The sequence below is a fragment of the Amphibalanus amphitrite genome, unplaced genomic scaffold, assembly GCF_019059575.1.
Source record: "Amphibalanus amphitrite isolate SeventyFive unplaced genomic scaffold, NRLGWU_Aamphi_draft 000017F_arrow, whole genome shotgun sequence".
Classification (NCBI taxonomy): Eukaryota; Metazoa; Arthropoda; class Thecostraca; order Balanomorpha; family Balanidae; genus Amphibalanus; species Amphibalanus amphitrite.
In genome coordinates, this window is record NW_024881513.1 from 962,026 (window position 1) to 976,699 (window position 14,674).

The window sequence follows — 14,674 nt, forward strand, 5'->3', positions numbered from 1 at the left end:
TGACATATACCACCCCGTCCACAGAGTGACATACCACCCCGTCCACAGAGTGACATATACCACCCCGTCCACAGAGTGACATATACCACCCCGTCCACAGAGTGGCGAGCCACCCCGTCCACAGAGTGACATATACCACCCTGTCCACAGAGTGACACATACCAACCCGTCCACAGAGTGACAATATACCACCCTGTCCACAGAGTGACACATACCACCCCGTCCACAGAGTGACATATGCCACCCCGTTCACAGAGTGGCGAGCCTCGGCAGGATGCCGGAACAGAGTAACGATTACCGGGTGGTGGTGTTCGGCGCGGGAGGCGTCGGAAAGTCTTCGCTGGTGCTACGCTTTGTGAAAGGCACCTTCCGCGACAGCTACATACCGACCATTGAGGACACCTATAGACAGGTGAGGACACATCTACAGACAGGTGAGGACACATCTATAGATAGGTGAGGACACACCTATAGACAGGTGAGGACACATCTACAGACAGGTGAGGGCACATCTATAGACAGGTGATGACACCTATAGACAGGTGAGGACATACCTATAGAGGGGTAAGGACACATCTACAGATAAGGACACCTATGGACAGGCGAGGACATACCTGTCTATATGTAGATAGGCGAGGACTGACGACAGGATCGTCTTTCTCACCACCCTGTCCGGACCGACGGCCACCTCCCCACACAGTCCGGACCGAGGTCCGAGCGACGGTCACCTGCACCGGACATGGCCGATAGACGGTAAAGCCCCCACGAGGCGGTGATCATTGGACTCCCTATACTCATATGCGTCCTGTCCCACGAGGATGAAGCATTTACGTTTATTGATGTTGCAGATCCTATAGAAACAGATGTCAAGCTAAATACAGACCAAACCATGAAAGATACTTGTCAGGTGCAACAAAACCAACCTGAGACATTGAGAAAAATGTTAACTTTATGCTAGACACAGGCATCACATACACCAGCGACCTAGAAATGACCAAAACCGTCAGCTTTAGAATGCCAAATACCAGCATTTTCGGTGTCGGTTTGGTATTGATATGCCTAACAGTAAGCATTCGATTGACATCTCCACTTCCGCCCTATCTACAGATGGGCTCAGTCACAGCGACGCACCAAGTTGCGGTGGAATCAGTCCAGAATGCTTCGCACCTATCATTCCATTCCATGACTCTTAAATGGTCTTGGTACTTGGTAGACTGAAAGGACCCAACAAAAAACAAACACATTTGCACACTAAAGACGTACCTACGTGTCCCGTCTGTCCCCGCCTGCAGATCCGGTTGTCCCGTGGCGTGCGGTTTTGTCCGGTCCGGTATATTTCGTCCCGGCTACGTCGGCGTCTTTGTTGCCTTGTTCCGTCGTCTTCGCGCCTTGCTCCGGCTGCCAGTGCTGTGGCTGACGCCCACTCCGGGTCGACCACTGTGACCTTTATTCGTAAAGGTCAGCGGCGGTGCAGCCGCGGCCTGGTGGCGCGACCAGGAGAGACTGCATTGTCATCCCCCGCGGACCGGGAGCCGCTGTGTCCCGGCTCCGTCTCCCCGGAAGCCGCTGTGTCCCGTTTTGGTCTCCTCAGGAGCCGCTGTGTCCCGGCTCCTCCTCCGCGCAATTTTTATGACAGCGAAAATTGTGCAATAAAAGTGAAATACTTTGTGAATACACGTACAATGTACGTAAGCACATGCATCAACTTTGAGCGAAATTAGCCCAGTCGTTCTTGAGATATAGAAGCGGTACTTACCCTGCACGTGCGCACGTGCAAAGTGAGGCTCAACCGGACTTGTGCGGGCACCCCAGTTACTAACCTGCTTCTAACGGTGTACCACATTTTAACGCAATCAGCCTACATTTAAGATATTGAAGCGACCTCTGCACGTGCACACTTGGCACCCCAACTGTGGTATGTACATGGGAATGCATCACTCGGTCTCGGTCTCGGTAGTCCACCTATTGAGCAGGTTTCAGCGCAATCCGCCCAATCAATGTGGCTTCATTGTGAACAGAACATACACGCATTGGGTAACGCATCCATATGGATCAAAAGAAGACAAGTTCATTATCTAAGGAATGGATCGATCTGATGCAGAAGACCGCTCGTTGGTCGGTCGAGCGGAAGCCGAGATCTGAAAAGCGTCACGGGGCCGCGCCGGGCCCGGTCGTGCATGGTGAATCTTAGGGTGTGTCGACAGAGGGGTTTTTCTCACAGATTCGCGTTAGACAAAGATATAAATTGGCGGGAGCATGCCAAAACACTAGCCCTGCAGTTGGTTTTGCGTAAAAATGCGATTTGACGAGGCTCGGGCAGGTCGAAGTTACAGCGAAAAAGTCGCAGTCGACGGTGCTGCCACCTACATTGCCAATAACGGGCACTATCATATCGTTATAATTGGGGTAGTTTCAAATGAGAAATGACTTCTATTTTTGTTCAAACTGCTTAAGAAGAAATAAAACAATTCGGAAACATACATTTTTCCCAAATATCGCGTTCCATTTTTTTCCTGTTGAGTTGTTAGGAAAGTGGTAAATTTCAAGGTTGACGGCTAAAAAACGAAACAGGAGGAACAGAGCAGGAATCACCAAGACGTGCGCCGCGCCGATGCTGTAGCCTGTAGATAAGGGGTGAGCAACAGAACCAGCATACCTAACGATTTTGATTAGTGATAAATATTTTTCTCTAAATTCATGACTATTAGTAACTCAGACAAGCCTTCTAATATAGGTATCGACAGGGTTGCGGTAAAAGGTACAATCGATGGCACATTACAATTATTCTGAGTTGGGAAACAACACTCTTCAGATACCTACCATCAACAACCTCACTATCTCCTATATGGGAGCTATATCATCTGATTCCAGCGCCCTGAAAACAAACAGGTTATCATCAAAAATCTCTGTATTAGCGCCTACCGACATATGCTGAATGACGCTATCAATACCCGACATTTGTAAAAGGTGATTCGCCACACAGCCCGCCGGCGTCGGAGGGGTTGAATCAGTGAGCCAGATTGCCAGCGACTCACCGCTGAACTACCGGGCGTAACAAAACGGACGATGCGACATGACTCAGAGATCATCACAGACGCGACGGTAAGCCGCCAACAGCTCCTCTGATGTACCTATGCTTTAAAAATGTTGGCCAAAATTTAAGATCTATGTTATCCCGCGCCCTGCTGGGGGTCCTGGATTTCCACGCCCTGCTGGGGGGGGTGTTTGAACACCCCCCCTTGTAACTCGGCTCCTGGGCCACGTAGCGATACGCGGAAGGCGGCGTTCGAAAGAGCGTCAAAAATAATGACGAAATCACTTCGGTCAATTTTTTGGTCAGGTCAAAGGTCAGGTCACCAGAGGTCATTGAAGGCAAAATTTCGTCGATTTCCAGGTCGAATGTCGAAAATTTCCAAGAAGCCAACGCATAACTCGGGAACCAATAGAGCTACAGCGCCGCGGAAAAGCGCATTCGATAGCCCTTTTAACGCCCTTTCTGAGTAATTCTCTCAGATTTGACCTAACGTCAACGGTTTTGCCTGCAGGGGGCAAAAACTGCAAAAATAGGCGATTTTTTCGGAAACAGTTTTTCTGCAATAACTTTTGACCCAAGCCTTGTACGAGCTTATTTTTACCGGCATCGTGTTCCTCTCGTCAAGACGCATCGAATGAACTATGACTTGACCTTGAAAGGTCAACTTGAAAATTTGACCTCAGGTCAAGGTCATGACCTGACCGGAAAGGGTCATGTTGCATATCAGTCGATCCGTATCGTCGAGCTGAACACATCTAAGGCGTTTTCAGCGCTCTAGCATGCCTCTATCAAAAGTTATTTGCGAAAAACTGTTAGATACCATTCGTGACCTAAGATGACCTCAGGGCATAAACAAGGGTCACGGACACCATTTTCAAGTTCGGTGTGTCTAAACCACTTGTAATTCGGTGTTTGGGAGTGTTTATAATGTCTTTCATCCAAAAGAGGCGCATTTCAATTTTCTCCCATTGACTTATAATGGGGAGGTCGCATAATTGACCTGACCTTAGGTCATCGATATCAAAATTCTGAGATATACATTTTGTACATGCTATTGCTCTTAGCAATCGCTGAAAGTTTCAAAGCGATCGGTCACTCGGTGTAGCTATGACAGACATTGAAAGTTTTTATGAGGTGAGGTCACTTCAAGTGAACTGGTGACCTGACCTTGAATGACCTTGGTCTGAAATTTTCACAACATGTGTAGAATTGATGTATGATAAGGTGTACCAAAAACGGCGGCGCTCCGCGCCGCCGTTTTTTAGATATTCGCGAAAAACCACAAGGGGGGGGGGTGTTCAAACACCCCCCCCCAGCAGGGCGCGGGTTATCTAGTGCTAATATTTGGGTTTTCGGTTTTTCTAATCCCCTCTATTTCACGGATTGCTTGAAAAAAGCTAGAGGGTTTCTTTTTACCGATGTCAAGTGGTTTTAGTTCAAAAGATTGGTGGTGCTGCTACTGGCAACAGTATTGGCGCAATATAACCGTTCTTTAGTCACCATGTCAATAATATTGACACAATCAATAACCACCGACTCTCACTGAATGTGTCTTCCTGTGTTCCGCAGGAAGCTGAGCTGTGACTGACTGGCCATTGCGTGTCATCAGTTCGGCCAGTAGCGGCGGAATACCTTCAATTAAGGGGGGCACTGCCGACTTTTGGTCCCATTCATTCCATGCAACGCCCATAGGGCTAATGTTAAAATGCCAAAATCAAAGGGGGCACGGTGCCGCGGTGCCCTCCCCGTTCCGCCGCCTATGAGTTCGGCTTGACAAGGGAACCGCGAGGTGGCAGATAGCGATATTACGTATCTGAACGAGGGTTCCGCACGAGCTCAGATGGGGCGGGGTGGGGCACGACACCTGGCGGGCTGCTGGGATCGTGCTGCCGATCGAGCCCCTGCTGCCCGCCCGCGCGCCGCCGTGGGAGGTGGCCGCCTGCCCACACGTCACATTCTCCCTGGACATCGGAGCGTTGCGGCGGGACGCCCCACCTGACGAACTGCACCAGGCGGCGCAGAGACACCTAGCGTCCCTCCCCCAGCAAGCCATCTGGGTTTGGACGGATGGGTCGGCGGATGCGGGAGTCCGCAGCGGAGGAGCAGGAGCCTTTGTGGAGTGGCCGGACGGTGCAACCGACGAGCTACGCGTCCCTGCCGGTCAACTCTGCTCGAGCTTCAGGGCGGAGATGGTCACACTCCGCGCGGCCCTGAACCACCTGCGCGACCACCCGCACCAGCCGAGCGCGCCGATCACCATCTGCTCGGATTCGCAGTCGGCCCTCGCGACGCTGAGAGAGGGCCCGGCGTCCCAGAAGACCCTGCTAGGAGCCGCCATCTGGACCGAACTAGCGGCCCTGGCCGGTCCGTCCCGCCGGATCCACCTACAGTGGGTGCCGTCCCATTGCGGCGTCGACGAAAACGAGCGCGCCGATCAGATCGCCAAGGAGGCGACCGCGCTCCCCCAGGCGGCGGTCCCGGTGGACGTCGCTACCGCCCACCGCGCGGCCGCCCGACTGGCCCGCGACCGCACCATCGCCGCCTGGCCGGAGGGCTGGTACCGGACCCTGATGGAGAACCGGCTGCCGCCGCCGGCCGCGACGGGGGACAGATCGTCGGCCGTCGACGTCCACCAGCTCCGCGCGGGCCACTGGTCAGGATCCCGCCAATACCTTCACCGGATTGGACGGAACCCTTCCGATGATTGCCGCCAGTGCCCTGACACCGACTGTGCGGCGGGCCGGTGCACCGTGTGCCGGGAGGAGGCCACACGCCCCGGCACTTCTTCCGGTGCCTGGCCCTCATGGGCTGGCGTCTCCGGATGTACGGAACGATTTTCCTGAACCCGGAAGACGTCCGCGACGACGGAGAGGTGGCGGCCCTGGCGGCCGCCGTGAGGGACCTCCAGAGCCGCACGGCTACACCGCGGTGACGCGGCTGGAGGGAACACACAACAACAACAACAACAACAGCTCAGATGGCCTTCGGTTGCATTTTTCGTTGCGTCTGTGATGATCTCTGAGTCATGTCGCATCGTCCGTTTTGTTATGCCCGGTAGTTCAGCGGTGAGTCGCTGGCAATCTGGCTCACTTATTCAACCCCTCGTTAGGCGGCACGGGTGGACATCGATAGCAGCGCCTCTAGCGGTCACTAGGGAAAGCTGGGCTGTAGGCGACGAAATACCGGCTGAGTTGTTACACGTTGAATAGGTTTATAGACACCCGTCTTGTAAAAAAGTTGAACTTTTGCCTTCAATATTTCTAGAGGCAATTTTAGAAGTGATCTTCACATCTTGCAAAACCGTTTAGATTATTGTATTCACTTCAAGCCTTCCTTATTGTTCTTGATGATGCTGGAACTATTTATAATTAGTGTTAATCTAGCTTAGTAAAGTAATATATTGTGCAAACGATGGAAAAACATAAAAGGAAGATTTTAAATGCAATTTTATCTAATAATTGATGGTAGAATCTTTACACAGCAAGGAAAAGTTGCATGCTAACTGATAATTTAAAGCTCTTGGGGCCAGATGTTTTCTTCTTTCCTTACGTCGCCCCAATGGCCGCGAATACACTTGTGATAACGCCTATCGTCAGACGCCGGCGGGCTGTGTGGCGAATCACCTTTTACAAATGTCGGGTATTGATAGCGTCATTCAGCGTATGTCGGTAGGCGCTAATATAGAGATTTTTGGTAATAACCTGTTTGTTTTCAGGGCGCTGGAATCAGATGATATAGCTCCCATATAGGAGATAGTGAGGTTGTTGATGGTAGGTATCTGAAGAGTGTTGTTACCCAACTCAGAATAATTGTAGGTAATGTGCCATCGATTGTACCTTTTACCGCAACCCTGTCGATACCTACCTATATTAGAAGGCTTGTCTGAGTTAGGTACTAATAGTCCTCCATTTAGAGAAAAATATCTATCAAATCGTTAGGTATGCTGGTTCTGTTGCTCACCCCTTATCTACAGGCTACAGCATCGGCGCGGCACACGTCTTGGTGATTCCTGCTCTGTTCCTCCTGTTTCGTTTTTTGGCCGTCAACCTTGAAATTTACCACTTTCCTAACAACTCAACAGGAAAAAATGGAACGCGATATTTGGGAAAAATGTGTGTTTCCGAAAAGGTTTATTTCTTCTTAAGCAGTTTGAACAAAAATAGAAGTCATTTCTCATTTGAAACTACCCCAATTATCACGATATGATAGTGCCCGTTATTGGCAATGTAGGTGGCAGCACCGTCGACTGCGACTTTTTCGCTGTAACTTCGACCTGCCCGAGCCTCGTCAAATCGCATTTTTACGCAAAACCAACTGCAGGGCTAGTGTTTTGGCATGCTCGCGCCAATTTATATCTTTGTCTAACGCGAATCTGCGACTATCGACACACCCTAATGGTGATATTGTTCCGCTACCACAGGTAAACTCGCCCGCTCGCTCGCTCGGTACCTACTGAACCTTTCGTTGTCGGATTGACGGTGGTTTGATCGACTTCGACTCCCGATACGACCCCTGACTGGCTGCTGTGACCCCAGACTCCTCCGTCTGCGACTTCGACTCCGAAACACAGATTAGTCTACTCGTATGTAACTCAGGTGTAAGGGATTCGTAACTGGCACTGCACAGCCTACATATACCTCAGAGCCTATATTATATTGCTGAGCATTCCATGTTAGATATGTAGGCGGACACAGTGCGTCCGGCTGGCTGTTCAGCTGCGGCTGTGACGTTTGTCCGTGCGCGGTCACCGAGCCGACGTGTAGGCAATTGATTCGGCCAACCAGCCGCACCACAAATAGAGCACCGGCTAATGGACGGCCGCCCGACCGACGCCGCACCGGGACGGATCGCGCGCGCGCGCCGGGATGCTGGGCTGGGCTGGGGTGAGCTGCGACCGACTTCCGACGCTCCGCGACGACCGGGCGTCCCATCGTCCCGGCGGACGCGGCTTACCCAGCGATAGCTGTCTGTATGGGACGACCGGGCGTCCCATCGTCCCGGCGGACGCGGCTTACCCAGCGATAGCTGTCTGTCTGTCTGTCTGTCTGTCTGTCTGTCTGTCTGTCTGTCTGTCTGTCTGTCTGTCTGTCTGTCTGTCTGTCTGTCTGTCTGTCTGTCTGTCTGCCTGTCTGCCTGTCTGCCTGTCTGCCTGTCTGTCTGTCTGTCTGTCTGTCTGTCTGTCTGTCTGTCTGTCTGTCTGTCTGCCTGTCTGTCTGTCTGTCTGTCTGTCTGTCTGTCTGTCGGTCAGTCGGTCGGTGTGTGACCGTGTATGCGTGTTGATGCCGGTGTCTGCTGCCGCGTTGGCGGTGGTGCCCGTATAGACGCCGTTCGGTCACGGTCCGCGTGGTGTGCTCACAGGTGATCAGCTGCAACAAGAACATCTGCACGCTGCAGATCACTGACACGACCGGCAGCCACCAGTTCCCGGCCATGCAGCGGCTCTCCATCTCCAAGGGACACGCCTTCGTGCTGGTCTTCTCCGTCACATCGCGACAGAGCCTGGAGGAGCTGAGGTACGCTCGACACGGGAGCGGTGCTGAGGGACACGGGGCGCGGTACTGGGGGACACGGGGCGCGGTGCTGAGGGGACACGGGGAGCGGTGCTGAGGGGCGTGGGGCGCGGTACTGAGGGACACTGGGTGCGGTGCTGAGAGACACGGGGCACGGTGCTGAGGGGCGCGGGGCGTGATACTGGGGGACACTGGGGCGCGGTGCTGAGACTGACTCGCCACAGGAAGGTTGGTTGGGGACAGGATGCAATTAGTGGTGGTAGAAGGTTAGGACTTTGGAGGTGCGAGACCGGACATGGTAGTATCAGGGGTCACCATCGAGCTCGAGTGGACAGTGGCAATTGGGCAATGGGCATGCAATGTCGCCTTATGATCAAATGGAGATTTTATGACCTCTATGATCCTCCTTCTCAGTAAGCTGGGTCAAATAACGAAAACTAAATTGTTGACAGATTGATCCGTTAAAAAAGAATACCTCGTTCGATCGGCTCACTATTCTAACAGTTTGTTATGCATGCTATTTTGTTTTAATTGCTGATGGTCATATCCAGAGTTGAAACAAAGCATGGATACCATTATATCTAATGTTCATTAATCTTACCAATCAGTCTTGTGCTTTCTATGCGTTTTGACTGTCGCCTGCTGCCTAGTTTTGGCAGTGCAGTGCCTCACACAGTACGTGCTATTGTCTGACAATGCAGGCCAATATTCGAGGTCATCCGGGAGGTCAAAAGCGGCTCAGAGGAGGACATTCCGGTCATGCTTGTTGGAAACAAGTGCGATGAAAACGAAAACCGCGAGGTGTCCCACACGGAGGGCGAGGAGCAGGTACGTGAGCACCTGTTCGCTGGACGGGCGCCCCTTTATCCAGTCCAGTCTCCAGTCTCTGGTCCTGTTCATTGGTGACCTCCGTTGACGCTACCCTTGCATTCGCAATGAAAAATCCAGGTAACTATTTAAACCTTTTTGCGAAATTTTAATGTCGTACTCATACTCGTACCGTTGTTCAGTGTTCCGAATCTCGGGTTGGGGGGTTGGGGGGGGGGATATCTTCTCAGTCCATGCGAAACGAGATCACACTCTTCCCGTTCGCTTTTGTCTTTTTAACGACACATCATGAAATTCTTTCATTTTTTTGTCGTTACAGGCGAAGAAATGGCGGTGTAACTTTCTGGAGACTTCAGCCAAAAATAACACAAACGTCAAGGAGCTATTTCAGGAGCTGTTGAACATGGACAAAACCCGTACCATGACTCTGCAAATGGACGGCAAGAAGAAGTCGCAGAAGGGCACACGCAAGATCAAGGAAAAGTGTGAACTGATGTAGGAAAACACAAGTGTCGTAGAGGGCGCGTGGTCTTTATACCGGCGGTCTGAAGCCGAGGGACGGCCGGGGCGCGCCGCGAGAGGCTCTGCAGTGTGCCCCGAGAGGCCCCGCAGTGTGCCCTGAGAGGCCCCGAGAGGCCCCGCAGTGTGCCGCGAGCTGGAGCGGACCGGTTGGAGGACCGGTGGGCCGCTCGTGTCGCCGGTACAAATTCCGAGGGCGGCTGAGCGGCGGTGCGAGGATCGCGCGGCGAGCACAGGCAGAGGACAGCTGCGCGGCCGGGCCGGGCGTACGGCTGTCTCTGGGCCGCACATCTGCGTGGCCCGCCTGCCACCAGCCGCACGGAACCGACCGGCGGCGCTCGCCCAGTCCCGGCGGCGCTCGCCCAGTCCCGGCGGCCGGCGCTCTCGGCACGCGAGTTCTAGCCGCTATGACAGGTGTCTAACCTGCGTATGCCTAAAGTTGAGGGTAGCCGAGCCGGCCTGACCTGTGCGCCCGGCTAGTGCCTCTCGAAGCCGAGTGCACGGCTCAGGTGGCAGGCCCACCACCCTGCCATTGCACACACACGAAGGCAACGATCATCAACGATACAGCGGGGGCGCAGCGAGCGCGCTCCAGTGCGTGTATCGCTCCGCCGGGCGGATCGCGAGGGAGGTGCGACAGGCCGCGGGCCGCGCAGAGGTGCGAGTGTGTGCGACTGTTCAGTCGAATTGTACCGAGGTGAATAAGCGGTGACCCTTTCTGTCACCTGAGTTTGTTACCTACTCACTGCGAATCAGTGCTTATGTGAGACTGTGAGATGTTCTCACAATCGCAAGCGAGTTTACTTCTCACCGAGATAATGTTTGCGTGAAACTGCGAGATGCTCCGTAGTTTCGCAAGCCTTTTACTTAGGTCGTATTTGTCCGAGTTTCTATCAGTGGTCGCGTAGAATTCCATTGTTATCAGGTACTGCAATGTGCGGCACTGGCAGAAACAGTGTCATTGACTCCATGTGCCTGATATGATATTTTTATTTATATGAAAATTTTGCTAACTCAATCGTGCACTTACAAACAACGATTCAAAATAGCATATCCTCTCAAGTAATGGAAGGCCTAGTAAAATGAAAGTAACATAAACACTTATGTTTTTTTTTTTGCAGTTCCTTCAAATAATGTCGCAAGTTATCATGAGCCGCACAAATTACTCAAGTTCAGCTGCACATGACTGTTGTTCAAGCCTCGCCATGCCTCCCTTATCATCCACAACGATTTCTGCTTAACCTGGCCGGGCCCGGGAGGGGCGCGGGGTAATCCCAACCACCGCAGCCGGGGGGGGGGGGGGGGGGGGGGGTCGTGGCCCGTGGGCGTAGGAACCTCACGAAAAGTGAGGGGGGGGGGGCAGCGAAACTTCATTGTCACTTTTTGAGACCCAATAACCCTATAAAGAAATTATTTGCAGTTTTGTGCTCATCTCACCTTGCTGAGCCATTTCCTGCTCTTAATGTTGCATTTAAATCAAAAATAAATATTTTACTTTGAAAAATTGCTGAAAAGTGGGGGAGGGGGCATGGGGTGCGTTTTTCGCCCCATCCCCTGTCTTACGCCGTACCTAAGGGAGCTACGGAAACAAAAGTGGAACCAAACGAAAGGTCTCGACAAGACGATTCTAAATCACCTAACTTTTTTATCTCAGGTCAATTTTCAAAGTCACAGCCCGCACAGGTCACGATCAAAGGCAAAACCCGGTACAAGTGTAGTAATCTCAGGGTAAGTGTTCAAGAGAAGGGCAGGATGCACACCACCAGCTAAAATGGGAGTGAAACGAAAGATGGAAATCTGATGATTCCGAAAATGTGCTCTAAATGAAAGGTCCAGGTCAAGGTCATGCTCAAAATTGACCTCAAACTTTTCACTTTTTCGAACATCTTGCGTACTAAATTCCAAGATGTTTTGAAATGCTTTGAGGCTTATTAGGTCCCAATGTGTAGTTCATCGTTCGATACAAGGCTGTTCCAATGTCTAGGTCATGGGAGAGCGTCCTTGCTAGAGGCTATTTCACTGATTCAAGTTAGTAATAATAAATAAAATAATTTTGCCATCCGGAGACTCTAAATGAACGCTGAGAGAAAAATGGATGCCAGATTCGTGATCAGCGGCTAGCTGTCTGGCGAATGCAGCTAATTTGACCAACTCTGCAGCAAATGTCTTAAAATTGTCTTCATGTCATGAATTTATTTCAGCGTTTAACCCTATTCCTGGCGGGGGGGGGCCTCAGGAGCCCCCCCTGAGGTTTTTTGGTTATTTCTCCCAAACGCGTTGAGCTAGGAAGCTCAAATTTTCTGACTTTTCCTAAAAGGCTTCTACGCAACATCTCTGAAAATTTTGAGTTGATCTGACCTCAGGTCAGGTCACCAGAGGCGGTTTGGTGACCCTACCTCAGAAAAGTTTGCAATCACGCCAGAGCTAGAGTTTTTGACCGATCAATTTCTTCTCTTCAGGCTTTAGTTAGGGTACCAGTATGTGCAATTTGTATATCTCGGAATTTTGATATCGGTGACCTAAGGTCAGGTCTGTTTCGCGACCTCCCCATTATAAGTCAATGGGGGAAAAATCAACTCCCTGTTTTTACCAGTAAAACGGGTCGGAATGGCCCCATATACCATACATGACTTCATATACGATCAACTTTCACTACCTTGAGGTCTGTTTTGCTGTTGGGCAGCTGTGAAGTCATGTGACGTCATCAAAGGTCACCAAAGGTTTTTGGCCAATAACTCCGTACAGGAACAAGATACAGACGCGTGGATGGTCTCATTGTGTTCAGCTCGTCAAGACGCATCGAATGATATACATGATGACCTCGAGGTCACGTGACCTGAGGTCAACCTTTGACCTTGACCTTTCGAGGTCAACATATATATCATTCGATGCGGATTGACGAGAGGATCACGATGATGCCCTTAGTTTGTTCCTATCTTGACTAATTCGAAAGTTATTCGAGAAAAACTCTCTCCATATCTAGCGCCGCCATTTTGACTTTTTCGACCCCTGTGACGTCATCTTTGACCTGACCTGAAAATGACCTTAGTAAAAATTGTAGATCTTGACCGTGCGTATCCGATGTCGTTTACCGTTTGTCGCTACGATGTGTAGTTTTTGAGATCTGAGGGGGGGGCCGAATCGCCCCCCCCCGCCAGTTTCTTGTCCCGGCGGAGCCCGCCAGGAATAGGGTTAAATCGAAAAAAATGTCTGATAATTTGAAAAAATGAGGTATATAGGCATCTGATAAGCCCAAACTGACAGCTTGTAAGAAACACAGTGAACCTAATTTGACGGAATCTGCACCAAATGTGTACTAGATGGCTGTCGCGAGTTAGTTTATGTAATAGTTAGCTTATGAATTTTTGAGCATTTCAATTTGATCTGTTGGCAAGAGTGGTTGCGGTGAGATTTCAAGCTTTTTCTGAGGCTGGGGCACTCCATAGTGACCTGACCCGAGATGACCTCAGCTTGAACTTTAAGTACAAGCTGAAAAAATGATGTATCAATAGGAACATGACCCGATTTCAGCCGTCTGTCTATGATAGCTTCTGAGTTATTTGTAAAAAAAACGAAGGGGGGGGGGGGCGTAAGCCCCCTGGCACTGCGAGGGTTGAGTTGTGTGCCACTATTTCAAAATTAGTTCGTCCACCATGTCCGATGGCTCATGCTTCGAATCCATCACAGTACTATTCACTTTATTCCGTGTCAAACCAACAGCTGACTGTTTCCTGTTGAATGCTCTGTCGATGTTTGATGCATACCGTCGATATAGTTATGTATGACAGTCGTCACTTTTGCACACGTGCATACGAGTTTGGTGTATACTGGCGCGCCGCGCGCCGTGCGTGGGCTGCGGCCCGCTGTGCCCCCGGGCCGGCCGGTCTCGGCCGCCCCTGCCCCCCCCCCGCCCCGCTACCGGTGCCCCTGTGATGCCCCCTCCCCCCACCGGCCGCTCCTCTTCTCCTGGTTCTGAGCTGTGATGCGCGTCCGCTATACGGGCGGCGGTCGCCCCGTTTCGTCTGCCGGCGCGGTGGTGGCCGCTGGCAGTCCATACGTAGTCACATATCACTGAGAGTAGCTGGCCCCTTGTCGTGGCGTGGCACCGCGCCAGTGCGCAGCACCGCCGCTGCCCGTGAGCCGCGTGCTTGGTAGGCTGTTACCCCGGAGAGCCTCGCTGTTACCCCGGAGAGCCGCGCTGTTGCCCCGGAGAGCCGCGCCGTTACCCCGGAGAGCCGCGCCGTTACCCCAGAGAGCCGCGCCGTTACCCTGGACAGCCGCACAGCTGGTAGTCTGTTAGCCAGAGAGCTGCTGTGTACTCGTAGGTTCAACTACCTACGCTTCGGATCTGGGGTCGCATTGGTGAATCACTCTGCAATAAACCAATAACAAGACTTTGAGTGTTTTATTGGTGACTTGACGCGTGCGCTGCATGACTAATTTTTTGGGTCATTATCATTTGCTTTTTATTGTGTATTTGTGAAAAGCATGCTGTTATGTTCGTAATTCACGGTTCGAGTGAGAGAGAGCTTAAGAGAAACGCGATTTATTTACTGCCGGTGCGAATGGGCCGAGAGAGTCCTCCAAAAACTAAACAAGTATGGCGAGCGCCACGCCTAGTCGCCCGCGCCAGTAACGCCGCTTGGCGCGCACGATCATCTGAGCGCCGGCAGGGGCGCTCCCAGGCACACAGAGGTGGGGCCGCAGAGGCGGTCCAAGTACACACCCCCTATACCCGAACACAACACATGCCTTTTATTCAAAATATATCATCTAAGAAATT

At 51.8% G+C, this 14,674-nt stretch overlaps 1 protein-coding gene across 3 annotated transcripts in view; it reads left to right on the plus strand.

Annotated features, from left to right (window-relative positions):
* The window catches only part of LOC122387552 (GTP-binding protein Di-Ras2-like), a 99,615-nt gene extending 88,620 nt beyond the window's left edge, over positions 1-10,995 (plus strand). For all 3 annotated transcript variants that reach the window (XM_043377874.1, XM_043377890.1, XM_043377881.1), the window contains 4 exons: positions 256-412; positions 8,393-8,547; positions 9,246-9,372; positions 9,692-10,995. In XM_043377874.1, coding sequence (XP_043233809.1) covers positions 275-412; positions 8,393-8,547; positions 9,246-9,372; positions 9,692-9,871 — 600 coding nt within the window. In that variant the 5' untranslated portion in view covers positions 256-274 and the 3' untranslated portion in view covers positions 9,872-10,995. The remainder of the gene's footprint in view (positions 1-255; positions 413-8,392; positions 8,548-9,245; positions 9,373-9,691) is intronic.
* The last annotated feature ends 3,679 nt before the right edge of the window (positions 10,996-14,674 follow it).